Genomic DNA, 17779 nt, shown 5'->3' with positions numbered 1-17779 from the left:
ACCCTCACAGGGCCCAGAACCCCCTCAGAAATAACCCTGGCATCTCTAAAATAGATCTAATGGTATACAGCAACTCTGCATGTGTCCCCTGGCAAAGACCTGCTCCTGCCAGAGGCTGTCAGGCACCCTTCTTCCCCTGGAAACAAAGAGAACTGTAAGAGAGCAGGATCCTACCAAAAGCCAACACACAACTTATTCTTTGCAGCTGGCACAAGCTGTTGTTGTTGTCACCAAGCAGCTGCAGTGTGTGTGCATATGGGCATGTACCTCCTGGAGAGCTTCCAGCTGCAGGGAGAAGCTCCCCAGCACCAGTGCCTGGCTGCATGGAAACCTGAGGGCACAAAAGGCTCCAGGGATGGAGCAGCAAGAAGAACACACACTGCTCAGCCATGTCCAACCTTCCTTGGGGCACTCAGGCACGATGAGCTGCACCTCTGCTTGGTGGAAGATAGAGCAGGTCTGCTGGCTTCACTGAAGTCGTTTCAAACCCCAAGGGTTCTGAAAAAACAAAGCCCAGGTCGTTAGCAGGAGCAGCAATTAGTGCTCAGCTAAGGGAAGTTCTCTGGTTTTAAGGGCAGGGTTAAAACTGCAGCTCTTCTCTGCTCTGACTGCAGCTAAAAGGAGTTAGCCCTGCTGAAGTTATGCTTAGAAAGGAAAGGCAACTGCCTGAACAGCAGGATTTTCCCTTTGCATTCATATTTTAACTGTAATTACTGTCTTCTGCTGGAAACTCTGACCAAGCTTAGTGCTCACTCCTGGTGTAGCAGCTGAACAGAGGCTGCCCTGTGGACCAAGCCACACCCAGCCAGGAGCATCCCACCCAGAGGATGCTCTGAGAAGCTAAACCACCCACCACCACAGAGCTGCCTCCAGTTACAAGGATGACATGCCACAAAGCACTGATATTAAAGGCCAAAACCACCCCTTTTGCTTTCATTAGGAAATAACCCACTGCTACACCGTTCTGCATTTGCATCAGGCCTGAGTTAATAGCTAATCAGTGCTCAGAGCTAACGAGAGGATACCTTGGTTTGAGCAGGAGTGAGCAAACTCAAGGTGCATCTGCACCCTGGGTTTACTCAGCAAGAGCTTTGTCAAGAGCCAGGAAGGACACTGAGGCACAAGCTACATGAACACACACCTTGTGAGGCCTTGGGTTACCCCTCTGGGTTTGCCAGGGGCTCCTAACAAACTGCTGGTGAAAAAGGAAGCCTGAAGCACAGGGTTTTCCTGACCACACCCTTGGTGTGCACAGGGACAGCTCAAGTCCAACAGTGCTGATGCCTGGGTGGTAAAAGGAGTTACTCAGGGAGAACATCACTTCTTGTGGGGGGGGGTTGGGTCTTCTGGAAGGAAAATTGAAAAAAAATCAGAAGTGTTGGGAAACTCTGTGTGAAAACAGCCTGTTTTGGTAGAGCAACATGTATGTACAAATGCCCATGCTTTGGCTGTTTCACTTAGGGATTAAGTGAGGCATTTCAGCCCTCACCAGTTAATTCATAGAGATTTGGTTCATTCTCCTTCCTCATCTCTGCTGTGACACTCCCAGGGCATCTCTGGCATTCACTATCCCATCCAAGGGCTGTTACCAGTGCCCACTAAGGATTAGCTCCAGAGCAAGGGAGGGGATTAATTGAAGCAGTTTAATAAGTCACCTGGTTTCTAAGGCACATGATTTTAGAAACACATACACTCTGCACCTCCTGACACAGCGTAACCACCTCCTGATCTGTACCTAACCAGACATTTTTAGACCAGGCACCCCTGGAAATCAATTCCACCCACATTTTGAGTCAGCAGCTTTCACATTTCGTTCAGGCCAGCAAGCAAAGGGCAGGGAGAGCTGCTCTGCAGCTGTCCAAGGGTGCAAGGGAGGGGAAAAGAACCAGCACAGCAAGGATGCCCTGAAGGCTTGTGACACACAAACCCAAATCACACTTCCCCAGGAGGTGCCTTTGACCCTCTGGCTTATTTCAAGAGCCATTCTCAAGCCAGGTGGCTGCTAGCAGAAGGGGAAGAGAGTTCAGAGAGTTCTTCACTGTTTATGCTCCTATAAGTGAGAGCTGTTCAATCACCTACCTTGCTTTTCCTGTTCTCTGTGAACAAATGCACAGCAAACATCAGTCTGAATGACAGTTCTGAGGGTGCTGAGTAAAAAAAGCAGCAGCTGTGAATAAAAAGAGGCCTTAAAGGGACAGGACACAAGTCCCAATCACTTCACTGTTATGTTTCAGCTGCACATCACTGCCAGTATTTTACTCCCTCCACAGGAGCCCATGGTGCTGCCTTTTAACTCAGAGGCAGACTGGTTCATTTGCTCTCACAAGCTGAGCACAGTTGGAATACCTGTGGTTCCATCAGGATGTGTCTCTGAACTCACTGAGCTGCACCAGGGGTTGAGCAGAGGGTGTGGAACAGACTCCTCCACACACAACCCTCAGTCCATTAATACACCTTACTCTGCCCTACCCACCCACTCTCCAGTTTAGGGGAGAAAAGCACAACTAATTCTCCTCACCTTTACAAGGAGATGTGTGGAAAGGCATTTAGCTCAGCTCCTCATCCATCAGGACACCTAAACAAGAGACATCTCACCTCTAACAGTTCTCTAACCTTCTGACTGCTACAAACAACATCAGCACTCCACCATTTTCAGTGTATTTTCCACATGGTGCTTGCAAATGTAGCCACACACAGCCAGCCCTGCTCCTGCAGTGCTCACCATCACCACTTTGAAGGTTTTAAATACTGCAAAAAATAAATCCTGGTGACAAATTAATGCTACTTAACAATTAATAGCTTCTTTGAATTAGTAATAGTACTTCCCATGGAAGAGTAACCTTGGCTAGTATGTAGAGGTGACCTTGCATACAGTAGCTCTTCTCCCATGGTTGCTTCTTTACCCAGGAAAAGAATATAATTTCATTTATAATTATCAGAAGCCCAGTTAATTGCACTATATTCAGGAACTTTTGTTTCATACTCACAGGTTAATTAGTACACAGTTTAGCCCTTCTGATGTGAGGGAAACAGAACTGCAACAGTTCTAGCTTCTGGGAACCAGTATGTGTGAGGAAACAGCATTTAGGAAAGTACCAGGAAATCATAACTCCCCTGGAATTCTAGCAGGAAACAGGATTAGTGAAGTCAAGGCAAAGCTCCCTCTATTGTGGGTTGAAGTCATCTCAAAAGGCACCCTGAAAGCCCTTTGCAGGATGGAACTCAAAGGCACAAACTCAGGAACCAGCACCCCAAGCTCCACCTGAGCAGCAGCCTGACAGCTCCCCCACTTGCTCAAATGCAAAGGCTGGGGCAGCAAACTCACCTGAAGGAAGAGCAGCAGGGGTGTTCTCACTGTCTGAGTGTACTGAGGAAGACACTAACCCTCTTTTATCAAATAAGCCAAGTGGCATTCTGCAAACTGAGTGTGTTTTGTAAAGAGACAGGACACATGGCAGCTTCTCAAGCCTTTTTAATCCTCTTGGGGAGAGTGAGGGGGGAAAAAAAAGGTCCATAAAAGACTTTGAAGTAACACAGCTTTCTTGGACAGCAGAGCAGAGGTCAAGAACTCAGGCTCCAGAGATACAGCACCGATTCCACAACAGAGTGATAAACAAATCCTGCCTCACCAGCCAAACACTTCATCCATGGTATGTGTGCAGGCCAGAGCCAACAGCAACAACAGGGACAGCAGGTGAGCAAGATCACCTCTGAATGGCTGGCTCAGGGAGTCACTCCAGAGCAGACAGCACTCACTTCTCCTCTGGAGAGGATTCCTCACTCCCATCTCCACAATCCAGCAACGTCACAGCCTTGCAGCAGCCATGAACAAGGACAGATACAGGCACTTGGTAAAGGATCTGGTTCTAAACCCATTAAAAAGGACTTGGGTGACAACTGTCTTAGACCCTGAGTAGGGAATAGAAGTCCTGTAGAAGCCCAGAGGAAGTGTCAGATCCATAACAGCTAGCACTGAAACAAAGACACAATGATTAAAACCCCTCCCCACCCAAAAGGAACCTAAACCTCTCAGATCATCACCTTGTGCAGCCATTATCCAGACAAGAGCTGCACGACATTTGGCCCAAGGCAAGATGGAAGGATTCCCACTGCTGCATGAACTGGCACAGCTCCCACCCTGGTGTGGTAACAAACACCCCCACAACTGACTGTGAGGAGATTACAATCTGGTTCCTCAGTCAGTCTCTGCAGGGAGGCAGCTGGCAGAGCCCTGGAACTTCAGGTGCCATGAATTCCCATCACCAGTCTCCTTCCAGTAACTTCAACTGACCTGATTGTTTTCCTGACACCAGAGGAGACTGGTTTGCTGAACCCTTCCTGTTGAACTATTTTCATAATTGATCATAATTGCAATAATTGATCATAATTGCTCTTTGCACAGGCATTTCAAAATACCAGAGACAAGTCTAAATTGCATCCAAGTATGGGAAAACAATGATGATATCCAAGCACTGCCCTATTTTATCTTCCCCCCACAATGTATTTAATGACCTAAGAAAGTTACAAAAGCAACTCTAAATTACAATTACATATATAAACTAATTAAATACATTTAGCTAACACTGAGAAAATAAAATCCCAAGCAACATGAAGGCAAACTTTAAGAGATGATTGATTTAAAGACTAAAAAGTCTTAATTAACTGAGTCTCTGGATGCAGCAATCAAGTGAACACTTCCCTCCTGAAGCGTTACTTGTCATTATGAGACCACAGAGAGCGTATCTCATCATTCTCATTTTAGAACACCAAATGAGTGATTAGCCCAGCATTAATTAACTTCTGCAGTTTTTATTAAGGTCTGTATTTTGGGAGAACAATTTTATTACTTATTCCACTCTTTTTGCCACTTGGTAAAGGGCAAAACTCCTAGAAACTTCAGTGGCATCAGGAATAGTAAGAGCACAGAGTCATCAGACACCAAAAGACACGTGGGTTCAGAAGGGTGGCTTGTAAGAGACTATTAAAAAGGGATATGCAGATAGGTAGGTACATGTATGTTTAAACTCATTCAAGATGAAGGAAACTCACAGCTTAAAATCCCTGTGGCACATAAAATTATCTGTTTGAATGTTCTCATTTCATAGTCTAAGTCACATGTGGTGAACACATATTCCCTCAAATAAACCTCAAATAAATAACAGCTACTTTGTTATATCTAAGAATACTTTGAAGTGTGGCATCTCCTGACAATGCTTAGAGAGAATCAAGTACAAGAATGCAGAGGTCTTAAGAAGGTGTGAAACCCCAAAGGCTGCTAGTTTCCACTTAGTTTTCTCATGATGGGGCTGTCAGGTTCAGCGTTGGTGAAGATACTCCCCACAACGATGTGAGTGCCCCAGACGTTGTGCCGAATGACTTTGCAGCAGCCCAGGTCATCCACGGCAAAGCCCAAGTGGCGGTACCGTTCGTCCGTCTCCAACAGGGTGTTGTTGGTGTAAGGTCCAAAGAACTGGGCAAGAAAAGGGGGAAAGAACAGAGAATTTAATCACCTGAGCATTTTAAATGGCAGAATTACCTCTTTTTAAAACAAAACCTAAGCCCAGAAGTATTAGTTACATCTTCCCGTCCCTGAAGGGAGCAGAGGAACAGGAGGGGAATCAGCTTGTTAAGGGCAGAGACTGGCAGGACAAGGGGGATGGAGTGAAGCTGGAGGAGGGAAGGGGGAGAGGAGAGATTGGGGGGAAGTTCTTTGCAGAGAGAGTAGTGAGGGGCTGGAAGGGGCTGCCCAGAGAGGGGGTGGGTGCCCTGTCCCTGGGGGTGTTCAAGGCCAGGTTGGCTGGGGCCCTGGGCAACCTTGTGTAGCTCCAGGCCTGGAGGTTGGTGTCCCTGCCTGTGGCAGGGGGTTGGAGCCCTGTGATCCTTGGGGTCCCTTCCAACCCAGCCCAGTCTATGATCTGTTGGAGGAAATTTTACACAGTTTTATGCATGAAATCTACATGCACCCTGTAGTTAAAGATTTTCCTTCATCACTGAGAGTGCTGAAGGGCTATCAGTGTGTTTGAGTGTCTAATAGATCACACGTACTGAAACCTCAAGCACTCTGGAAAGGTTCTCCTACTTCTACAGACATCAAGGATAGGAGAACCCTTCCTTGAAATAGCAAAAGTGAGATGTGTACCTTCCCAATGAGCCCCCTACAAAGCAAAGATGCTTTGAAGAGCAAAAATCTGTGTGAATTGGAAACAGGTATTACAGCTGCTTTATCTCAGGAGGGAGCTCCTGACCAAAAGGCTACTCCTGAGGAACAGGCTGTCAGTAAGGATGTTACTACTGAGCTGGAGCCCAAAAGACAAAGCTCTGCTTTCATCAATCTGAAACTTGCCCTTAAATGTATGGAATTTCTGGGAAGCTTTTAGTAACTATATACACCTTCAACTGCCTGTTCACCTTATAGAACAGCCCCATTAAACCCATTTGCCTCTGCTGACACAGTAAAATGCTCCTTTTCACAGTGTTTTTAAACAACAACCCACTGAACTGAGCTTTGTCATGACTATGTTTCACTAGGGTATAGTTTTAACAGTTCTCAGACATAAATACATACATGCTCCAATAGAAGGTCTCTCAAACCTCTCTTGGAATAGGTGTCAGGACTATGAAGTTACCCCAGGAGGGCACAACCACCCTACTGCACAGTGACCAGAAGATTTTCAGCATAAAACTTCTGCAGTTATCCCAAAATTCCACTTTGTTGCTGAACAATGTTCTCCCAACTGCCAAGAGCAATTGCAGCTGAGACAGGATGGGAACTGGCTCAGGGCTACTATCCTATCTTAATTTCCAAAAGGAACTATCCTATGGCAATACCTTGTGGGCAGCATGAAAGAGGTGGATTTAAGCCATGTAGAGGAGTACAACTACTACTGCTAGTTAGGATATAGCAGCATCCATTGCACATTCCATACAGCACATAACTTACTGCCAGTCCTGAGGATGGATCGATGAAGTCAGCCCAATAGCCTTCAGAACAAAGTGCATAGCAGATTTCCTTGGCACCATTAATGAACTTAAAAGAAAGGGAAAGAAGGATATCAAATGAGACTTTTGTTCTGATGCATGTATATATATTTATGTACCACCTATAAAACAGTCTGGAAGTGAACAAGTACAGATTTCTTTAGGCCTCTACCAATAAATGAGAGATTCACTCTGCTTCCAATAAAAACATTAATAATATTAACAGGATTAGAATTAATTGCTTACAGACTACTCCAATCATACAAGATTTAACAGCCTTCCTTGTGCCAGTCAGTAGTGGATTAACAGCTTGTACAAGGAGTCATGTAGCTGCTTTGATTATTCATGCAGATGGCAATCATACCTGTTATCCTCTTACAGAAGTCAACCATTGCTTCAGGTATTTCTGTGTTATTTCCATGAGCTTACAGATCTCACCTAAACTCCACAAATTTGAGACTAAATGTAACATTAAATAGGTTATTTTTTTAAAAAATAGGTGAAAAAACACAGTGTTGTGGTAAGGTCTTATCTCAGCCAGCCAGACAGTAAGATGTAGTTCCTCCTGCTCTATATCTATATCTCTATATCTAACTGTAAATTATTTTAAAGAACACTTTAGTTTTGCATAGCAAAGAGTTCCATAAGTACTTGACTTTTACACAACCTACACCAGTTCTCTCCCTGTAGCAAACTGGTGGTCAGGATAAATGATTATTTCAAGCTCTGCCACTACCTGACAATCAATGTTGTAGGTTGTGTTTCAATTATACTGGAGGACCAGCTGATATTCCTGAAAACAGTGTTTTTAATTAAGTAACATGCCAAGAACTTCCCTTTCCTGTCATCAAAAGCCTCCCTTTTCTGAAAAGACAGCTGAAAGAATCTACAGTTTTGTAGCAAACTTTGAGAACTTGAGGGGGTTTTTTTAACTATTTTTCAGAAGAAAATTCCACCAGGTAGACTTAAAGATTTAAAGCTGTTCTACTGTACTCTGACAGCACAACATGATACAAAACTACATGACCTACAGATTACACAGCACATTTTTTCCCCTCACAGATAAATCAGCAAACACAGGAGACCTCAGTTATGAGCCTTTCATCACCTACACCAGTTTTCAACCCATGTTATGAGGGTCAGCAGGAGCCCATAGAAAACTTCAAGAAGCCAGCCAGAAATAAACCCCAAAATACTTGAGACATGGGATGGTTCTAAAGCCATCCATGTGTTCTGAGAATAAAGACATCTAAGTGCAAAAATCTAACCAGCTGAACACACTGATCTGGAGTTAAGCACAAACAGAAACATGAAAGAAATTCCTCAGTCTCAGGAAAGAGAAATATTTCTAACTTCAGAGTAAATGTTGTATTTGCCTATAAAAATCAGGTAGTTCTCTAATTAGTGTCCTCCAGGTTTCAGATTTATAAAAATACTGTTAGTCACCCAGCTCTGGTCCCTTAGTGGTCCAAAAGGAGAGAAATATCTGATACATCATGTGATCCAGAGTTGTAATGACCACTCAGCAATCACTCAGGGTGAGGTTGATAAACATTTGACATTCACTTACTGTAAACACTTAGGTTGGGCTGTACAGAACCCTCATTACTTTACACAAACCTCTCATGTTAAATTAGTGTTTTCCAGGTTACTTCTGACCATGGATGAGGCAAACAAACACACCATTTTCTTGTGAATTTGCTGTTAGTAACCTTTAGGCCAGGAGGTTACATCCAACATCCTCACACCCCTACAATGACTCTATTAGACTTGACAGGGAGGTGCACAACGAAGAAAGATGCCAATTACCATATAATTAGACCAGATTACAATGCCAAAGACCAACAGACCATAAATAATTCAAAGAGAAGAACACACTAAAACGAAGGGAACTTCCATTCCTGTGTAATCTTTATGTTGATCCTCCAGACTGCTGCTTCCTGTTTTGTGACAACCCCTGTGCTGCTTCACAGGCCACATCTGGGATTTCCAGGCCTGGAAACAGTCCGTGTCCTTCTCAAACATGAATGTGAACATCTCAACACAGATCCCCACATAAATATGGCCATGGGAATACAGATGAAAATCCCACCGGATGGTTTTTACTAGTTCTAGGAAAGTTGTAACAAACAATGGATAGAAATGTTGTTACTCTGAGGAACCGAGAATGCCATGGCAGTGGTGGTGTCCACTGACACCTGCTGGAGCTCAGGCACAAAACCCCCTGGAAAATGTGGAATAAAGAGACTTCCAGCGAGACCTCTAGTGGCAACACAGCAAAGCGACACGATTCATGAGGGAGGATAGGATGTAACACAGAGCTGACACCCAGGCTAAAAACATTAAGTGTATCCACTTAATGAGACTTGGACACTTAAGATCTGGGCCCCCAACACAAGGAAGATGTGGGGCTGTTGGAGAGGGTTCAGAGGAGCCACGGGGATGCTCAGAGGGCTGGAGCAGCTCCCCATGGAGAGATGCTGAGGGAGCTGGGCTGGGTCAGCCTGGAGAAGAGAAGGCTGTGGGGGGACCTCACTGCAGCCTCACAGTCCCCAAAGGGAGCAGAGGAACAGGAGGGGAATGGGCTTGTTAAAGGGCAGAGACTGGCAGGACAAGGGGGATGGAATGAAGCTGGAGGAGGGAAGGGGGAGAGGAGAGACTGGGGGGAAGTTCTTTGCAGAGAGAGTGGTGAGGGGCTGGAAGGGGCTGCCCAGAGAGGGGGTGGGTGCCCCGTCCCTGGGGTGTTCAAGGCCAGGTTGGCTGGGGCCCTGGGCAACCTTGTGTAGCTCCAGGCCTGGAGGTTGGTGTCCCTGCCTGTGGCAGGGGGTTGGAGCTCTGTGATCCTTGGGGTCCCTTCCAACCCAGCCCAGTCTGGGATTATCAGAAAGAAAGCAAACAAAAACCAACCCCAAGAGCCCCCAGCACAACCACTTTTCACAACTAAGGACACACTTGCTGAAAGACTGTTCTGGAATACCAATTACCTCACAGAAAGCCACAGAAAACAGCAAATTGCTCCAAAATGCCTTGTACTAAAGCTGAAATAAGGTGAGGAAAGAGCTGCTGCCCTTACCTGTGACAGGACAACAATCAAGTATGTGCACTAATTTACTGCAGCATTTTACAGAACTTGAGCACACTTTTGCCTCACCCCACTATAAAGAATTTAATAGTTCTATGAGACTTTTCACCTAGAAATAGTCAAATAGCTGCAAAGCTGGAAACAGGTTATCTTGATTTTACCAGTAAGAGAACATAGATTGGCCCAAAAACACCCTAAAAAGTGACACAGTACATTTGTGCCAGAGCTGGGAACGGACCAAACTACAGGCATAGAAGATTCATCAACAAACAAAACTCATGTTGCTGTCAGGTACTTACATTTTCTAAGAGCATTTCTCTCTCATCCTCCACTTCTTGGCTCCACACAGTCATATCATGTTTAGTTTTCTGGGTGACAGTCAGCACGGTTAACCGGCTGGCATTCACTTCTGGGAACAACGACTCAAAGTCTAATTAAAGCAAAATGACACATCAGGGCTTTGCTCTTCAATTTTACTTATCTTGCAGTTTTAGACAAGTTCCTACCCCTCCTTCAGAGCCCTTCTGTCATTTAAACCAAAGATGTGTGTGTGTTTTTCACATCAGATCCAGCAAACAGCTGGTTTGAAGCGCTGAGGGTGCTTCTGTGGAAGCACCTTAGGAAAAGCATCCTGGTAGAAGCAACTTAGGCAATGGAATTTGTTGTTTCAAGCTCTCTTGTGTAATAAAAGCCCTGCTACTTTGTGTGTTTCTAGAGGCAAAGAAAGGCACTTGTTTGCACAAGGATAAAACAGCAGGTATAGTAACATAAGGTGTGAAGACCCTTATTTACCGGCTAAGCCAGAAAAATCTTCTGACCAAAGACCTCAGCCAGATTTCAGTCTCAGATTCTTTTAATATTAACAAGTGTTATTCCAACTCTTTCAATCATTTCCTCCTGAATTTAAAGGGCACTGAATTGTCTGAGACACAAAGGATTGCCAACAGCCCAGTTTCAGTTTTCATTTTCAGAGCATGTGTTTTTCTTCTGTAAAATATTAACTCTGGATTACCCTTTGCTGTTGCACTTTGTGGCACCTGTTACACCAGAGCATTTCCTTACATATTTTTCCATTTTAAGAAGTTATAGTTTCTTAGCTACCAAAAAAAAAGTGAAAATATTACCTTTTCTTAACAGCTCAGGACAGGCTTGTACAGCACATTCCACCTTTGCATTTTCAAAGTAAGTTTCAGCATGATTTATCTGCTGTTTCTGTGGAGCATCAGCACCCTGAGGAAAAGGAAAGCTGTAACTTCCCCACACTTTAAGAGGAAACAGGAATAAACTTTGTACACCACATGATGCCTTTGTGACTAAATGCCCACTGACACACCCAACTGGTTTCACAGGAAGATCATCTGATGTGAAAACTGAACTGCAAATCTCAAATATTAGAAGTGGGAGAGATAAAGGTGCAGCTTACTGCTTAAACCTCTACTGAAATGTTAAGCTTTACATATTACTGTAACCAGATTATCTCAAAGCACTACACAATAAAGGATTTTTCAACAATATCCTAGTGAAACAAGGCTTCAAGTGTTCAAAACAACAGCAACTGATGGATTTCAGACATGCACATATTACCTGAGCCAGAAGAAAACTTTATTATAGAGTTCTAGTTGCCTCCTTTGGGATACCAACTGTTATGTAATAGGCACAGAATGAGTTAGTAAGAGTTTTTCTAGCTCTAACTGTGCCTTAATTTACAAGAAATGTCAGTAAATTTCTCCAAGTCTGAAGTGACATTAACTCCTACCACCCATTTGTACCTGAAAGTTCTCTTACCCTGAAAATAGTGTGGCTGGCAGTTTTCTTCTAGAAATTAATGTTCAGAAACAGCAAATACCCCAACAAAAAAACCAGCAACAAAATAAACCCAGCAAGACAAACACCTGGCATTACCTGCAGCTTCAATACATGTTTCCACATGTACCTCACATTCTGACTGCCAAGTCACTGGGACAGACTGGTTGGTATGACAAGCCTGACAAACCCAGGCAGTTATGCTAATAAACTTCTCTTTCTAACCACAGGATGCTTCTCTTACTAGAATGGTGGCTCACTGCCACCTCTTGCCTGCTACTCCCATCCCAGCTGGCTAAACACCACTGACACAGCACATTCACTTGGTGGTGTGCTAGCATCCAGAGACTCAGGCTGTTTTCTGAAGGTCATGAACACTTTCTGCTATCATTAGGCTGGTGGGCTCATTTAGTCTGCTCACATGAAGCCAATACATCACTGCCAGGTACACAGAAGGCAGAGAAACCTGTGATTCTCTGCCCTGTTCAAGGACTGGTGCCTGAGCTTCAGCAGCATCAAGCTTTTCCCCTGCTGATCCCATCACTCAAACCTGGGTCCTCTCCTAGGATTTCTGTTAGCTAAATGCTGCTCATGGATTCCCAAACATCACTGGCACGAAGCAGAGCTGACTCTTGCAGACTTTCCCAATGCCAGCTGCAAACTCTGCCTCTGCTCTTTCCCATTTCTCCCTTTCATTTTGGGCAACAGCAGCAGCAGCAACAGACATTTCACTGTACAAGTAGCCTCACTAGAAAGCAGACATGTATTCCATGCACCTGGTCTGCACTAAATGAACTAGGCTAGAATTTTCTGTTGGGCTTTTAACAGCAGGTATGATTCACACAAGCTGAGAAGAGAAGCTGGGGAGCTCACCAGTGGCAAATGTTTTTCTGAACACTTTGGAATAGAGTACTATGTTGACAAAAAAACCCCACTCTACAGTGTTTCTACAACTGAGAGTCATTAGTTGACTTCCAAAGCCTGAGCTGGTCACAAACTCAGAGCTTGGAAAGCTGAGTGAGCAGTGATAAACAGTCACTGAGATGTTGTGATCACACCAGCAATTATGAAGCTGCTTGTTGGTAATAATGCAGCTGACTCACTGCAAGCTCTGCCATCACAGGCTCACTGTGAGACCCAAGCTGTGTTACCTGCTTCTCCTGTGTAAATGCAACGGCTGTCCAATCCAAGCAGGTACATCTACACACTACCCACACTATTTAAGTCCAGACCCATCATGAAATCCTCAAGAAACTACCAATTCCATTTGAGGGAAGGTGGTGAGACTCAGTAAACAGCCAGTTTTGAAACTGAGGTTTGCTTTCCCTGCATCCATATAATTAAGTCATTATTAAAATGCTATTTCACCAAGCACACTTACTCCAAAAAAATCAGCCCACACCCTGAAATAGTTCAAAGAGTTCTTTCTCCTGAAAGAAAAACACTGCAGCCAGATCCTATGTAATCTCTTGCCCACCCCAGCTGAAGTTCTTTCAAAACCATCTAGAAAATCAACGGTATCATTTTTTCCAGGAGAGAAGAGAGACTAATTGTGTTCCTCTTAGACAATAATCCAGCTGTTTCTACCTCTACCAGTTCCACACAGAAGCCTGCTCTTACCTGGAATTCATTTATGTATTGTGCCATTACAAATTCGTGCCTTTCCCCTGCTGAAGGCTCTGCTAATATATCAGGCAGAGTTTTTGAAACTTGGCTTTTCTTCTGAGAAGCAGTGCCATTTAGGTGACAGTCAAACCCAATATTCCCAGGCAACTGGAACCTCTGATCCTGAGGACCAAACGGCCCCATTACTTCATCTGGCCATACAGTTCTTGGACCTGCAAAAGTCATCACATTTGCTTTAGTCATCACATTTAAGAAACAAGTCAAAACCCCCCAACAAACCTCTCCTAAGTATCTGTATCAAAGATACACTTTACTTTTGTAATCAAAATAACCACAGAAGCAAGGGCCCTGACAGAAAAAGCACACTTCAGAGTTCCCAAACTTACATGGGGTGCAAAGTTCTGATAACACACAAACTCAAAGAAAATTAATTTGCTTTTTCTTACACAAATCAGGAGGAGCTGCAGCAACATGAGGCTCATCTGAGCCAGAGGAACCTGCTGTAGAAAAAGCCTTGGGATTTACAACTCTTTTCACTAAGGAATAAACCCCTGGTAGGTAGGTGACCAATCTTGCTCTGTTGCAGAGCACCTGAGAAGACAAAAACCAAAATAAGTATTACATACTGCTAGCAAAGATACTGGTTTATACACAACTTTATGGATCACAAGAGAAATACTCAGTCATTAAATTTACAGTTTAAATTATGATCAACTCTTTCTGTAAAACCAGGTTTTTAAAATAGTATTACTGGTATACAGTACTAGAAACAGTATTCTAACTAAAGGAAAAGCCTTAAAAACACTTACTGAAAGGCCTTCTCACAGGAGGAAAAAACCCTGACAAGTTTAATGTTAAAAAAGTTTAAAAATGTTAAAAAACAAACCTGACAACCCAAGGTAACGTTACAGATGGGGGCTGTTCACAGACTCACAGGGTTGGAAAAGCCCTTTATGCTCATTGAGTCCAACCATCCCTGTCCTGTGCTGACCCAGATCCCTGAGCACCTCATCTCCCTGTGGTATTTCCCATGAGTATTTCCAGGTCTGTTGCTATTTCCATGACTGCCACAATTCAATCACAAGATTTATTATCAGAAATAACTTAAAACACTGTTAGTTAAGTAAATGCTGATGTCTGAGATGTTTGCCTTGAAGGGTGGCACCAACGTTACCCAGCCTGTATCCCTGCTGCTTCACAGGCTGGAGAGAGACACAGGGTGGTATCACTGCAGACACATCCTGTGCCTTTCACCTACAGGCACACAGACACTGTGCTTACACACACACTTCTTCACCAGCAAAACCCACTATCCAACAGCTCTGAACTATTTCAGGTACAGATTAGATATTAGAAAAAAAATTTTTAATGAAAGAGTTGTGGGGCTGTGGCACAGGCTGCCCAGGGAGGGGGCTGAGTCCCCAGCCCTGGGGGTGTTTAAAAAAAGGATCAATGAAATGCTCAGGGATGTGGTTTAGCTCAGGATGGGAATGGTTGGACTTGATGGTCTTAAAGGGCTTTTCCAACCTTGTGATTCTGTACAGGGAGGCACAACAGATCCACATGGTAATTTTAATTTCTTTCTTTTGCTCTCAAAAAATCCATAAACTTTTAATATGGGCAAAGTTTCACACAGCCAAAGCTTTTTAAATGTGTAGAATCATAGAATGGCATGGGTTGGGACCCCAAGGATCACAGAGCTCCAACCCACAGGCAGGGACACCAACCTCTAGGCCTGGAGCTACACAAGGTTGCCCAGGGCCCCAGCCAACCTGGCCTTGAACACCCCCAGGGATGGGGCACCCACCCCCTCTCTGGGCAGCCCCTTCCAGCCCCTCACCACTCTCTCTGCAAAGAACTTCCCCCCAATCTCTCCTCTCCCCCTTGCCTCCTCCAGCTTCACTCCAGCCCCCTTGTCCTGCCAGTCTCTGCCCTTTAACAAGCTGATTCCCCTCCTGTTCCTCTGCTCCCTTCAGGGACTGGGAGGCTGCAGTGAGGTCCCCCCACAGCCTTCTCTTCTCCAGGCTGACCCAGCCCAGCTCCCTCAGCCTCTCTCCATGGGGAGCTGCTCCAGCCCTCTGAGCATCCCCGCGGCTCCTCTGACCCCTCTCCACCAGCCCCACATCTTCCTTGTGTTGGGCCCCAGCTCTGGCCACAGGACTCCAGCTGGGGAGGGCAGAGCAGAGAGGGACAATCCCCTCCCTGTCCCTGCTGCCACCCCTCTGCTGATGGAGCCCAGGATCCCATCGCCCTTCCCAGCTGCAGGAGCCACTGCTGGCTCAGGCGGAGTTTCTCCTCCAGGGAAGCTCAGCACCTTCACGTGTTTATGAAAAAGTGCCAAGAAGCCACCAAACCTTTATGAATTCTGTGGCTCTGGAACACACCAGAAGATCTTGCTTCACACCACAGAGCTGTAATGTGAATTTAACTTTCAGGTGCTGAAAATGATTCCATCAGACACCAATCCAGCCACACAGTAACAGAACGTGATGCAAATACCCTCAGCAACAGGGCCCCAAAGACCCAACAGCTCCTCACCATGGAAATCAACTCTGAGGCCAAATAACACTGACTTTAAGAGTAATATGAGCATTTCTTACTCTCTGTGTGTGCTGTATTTTATCTTTTCAAGCAAGATACACTAGATGATCTTTGAGGTCCCTTCCAACCCAGAGCATTCTATGATTCTATGAAGAAATATCCAGGTGAGGTGTGACTAAACCAATAGGTCTGATCTGATTTTTCTACTTTAAAAACAAACTGACAACTTTCCTGGTGCATTTACACAGGCATTAACAGAATAACAACCAATACCGCTGTAAAAACTGAGATTTAGAAGTGTAACTGAAAAAGTATAACAAAGACTTAGCACAACACCACTAAATACTCTTGACTGTAACTGCACAAAAGCCTGTGTCCCTGGGAAACATAACTCCCACCTACCACAGCATGTGCTGTGCTTTCATAAAACTTCCAGTTCTCCAGGTGAGGAAAAGAAATTAGTTTGAGAAACTGGTTTGAAAGGATTTTCCTTAAGTGCCACATACTTGCTGCTACAAAAGTTTCTGCATGTATTTACTGCTAAACACATATCCAGTGAGTTTACCTCCCAAAAAAAGTGAGATGATGGTACAATTTGAGTTGAAGAACAGAACTGTAGTCAAAATATCAGGGCCTAAGCCAGCAAGCATCAGTTACTACACAAACATGCACCATCAATAAGATCTACCAGCACCACAAAGACTCAAATTAACATGGCACAATCAACTTTCTGACTTAAATCGGGTGTTTACAGTTAAGGTCTTGAGCTGTGCAGTTCTAGAATACCACTAAAAAAGCCCCTGTAACAAGCATCTCCTGATCCCAGTTGAATGGTTTTCCCCTCTATTATGTAAAAGCACTGCCACAATTCCTTTCTGCATAAAGATATTGGGTATAAAACAGATGTAAACAATCACAGCTGACACAGGACTACAATAAAAGAGCGTGTTTTCCTTTAATTGCTAGCTTTAATCACAGACATTGCCTGAGCTCGCTCACACAAATATTTACAGAGGCATCACACAAATGAAAGAGCACCGCTGAAATCAATAAATTATTCATGTCTCCACGGCAAGCTGGGATCAATAAAGCACCTTGTGTTCTTCAGGCTGAAAGCACCCCGGTGAATTACCTGAGTCATTCCATCTGAACTCATGGCAGGAGGAAAAAAAAACAAAGCTAAACCAGCCCCTACTTAATCCTCAATTCGGTTCTTCCCAGGGGAACCGGCTTGCCAAAGTTAAGGGAGAGGGAGGATGCTACCGCTGCCTTTTAATACCGGTGTAGCTCCGTACACCCGAGGGCCTCACCGGCGGCTCCACGGTGAGTTAGAGACAGCTTTAACAGGGAAATAAAGCGCCGGCGTCCCGCCTAACGCGGGGAAAGGCTCCCAGCCGGGCCGGGCTCCCCGCCACCCCCGGTCCCTCTCGCTGAAGAAGGGGCCGCGCCGGCGAGATCGCGTTACTCACACTGGCCATGGCAGGCGGTCCCTCTCGCCGACGGGCCCGGCTGCCCCTGGAAGAGAAGGGAAAGCGCTGGCCTCCGACCCACCGCCCGGGCAGGCCGCGGCCTCAGCGCGGCCTCGCCCCCTGCCCGCCGCCTCAGCGCGGCCTCGCCCCCTGCCCGCCCCGCGGGACGGCGGCGGCGGGGCCTGTCACCCCTCACAGCCACCCCCGCTTCCCCGACCAACGGCGCCGCGGGGCCAGCCGGGCGTTACAGGCGCGGCTGCCGCTGCCGGAGGCGGGAGGG

The 17779-nt window shown here is 45.3% G+C and overlaps 1 protein-coding gene across 1 annotated transcript; it reads right to left on the bottom strand.

Moving 5' to 3' along the window:
* Nucleotides 1-3454: 3454 nt before the first annotated feature.
* MMADHC (metabolism of cobalamin associated D) lies at nt 3455-17541 on the bottom strand. Its single transcript, XM_084265080.1, has 7 exons — nt 17500-17541; nt 13936-14080; nt 13484-13701; nt 11185-11290; nt 10360-10490; nt 6941-7027; nt 3455-5470 (listed from the first exon to the last, which is right to left on the bottom strand). The coding sequence occupies exons 1-7, from the start codon at nt 17506-17508 to the stop codon at nt 5276-5278; spliced, it is 891 nt and encodes a 296-aa protein (XP_084121206.1). The 5' UTR covers nt 17509-17541; the 3' UTR covers nt 3455-5275.
* Between the last annotated feature and the right edge of the window lie 238 nt (nt 17542-17779).

This window comes from Gallinula chloropus (assembly GCF_964237585.1).
Source record: "Gallinula chloropus genome assembly, chromosome: 5".
NCBI lineage: Eukaryota > Metazoa > Chordata > Aves > Gruiformes > Rallidae > Gallinula > Gallinula chloropus.
This window is presented reverse-complemented; position numbering and strand designations above follow the sequence as displayed.

Coding starts and splice junctions, on each gene's coding strand:
- MMADHC (XM_084265080.1), bottom strand. Junction 7,028..10,359: donor GAGAAATGCTCTTAGAAAAT/GTAAGTACCTGA, acceptor CTTTCTTTTAAG/TTCATTAATGGTGCCAAGGA. Junction 5,471..6,940: donor ATCCATCCTCAGGACTGGCA/GTAAGTTATGTG, acceptor TTTCTTGCCCAG/TTCTTTGGACCTTACACCAA.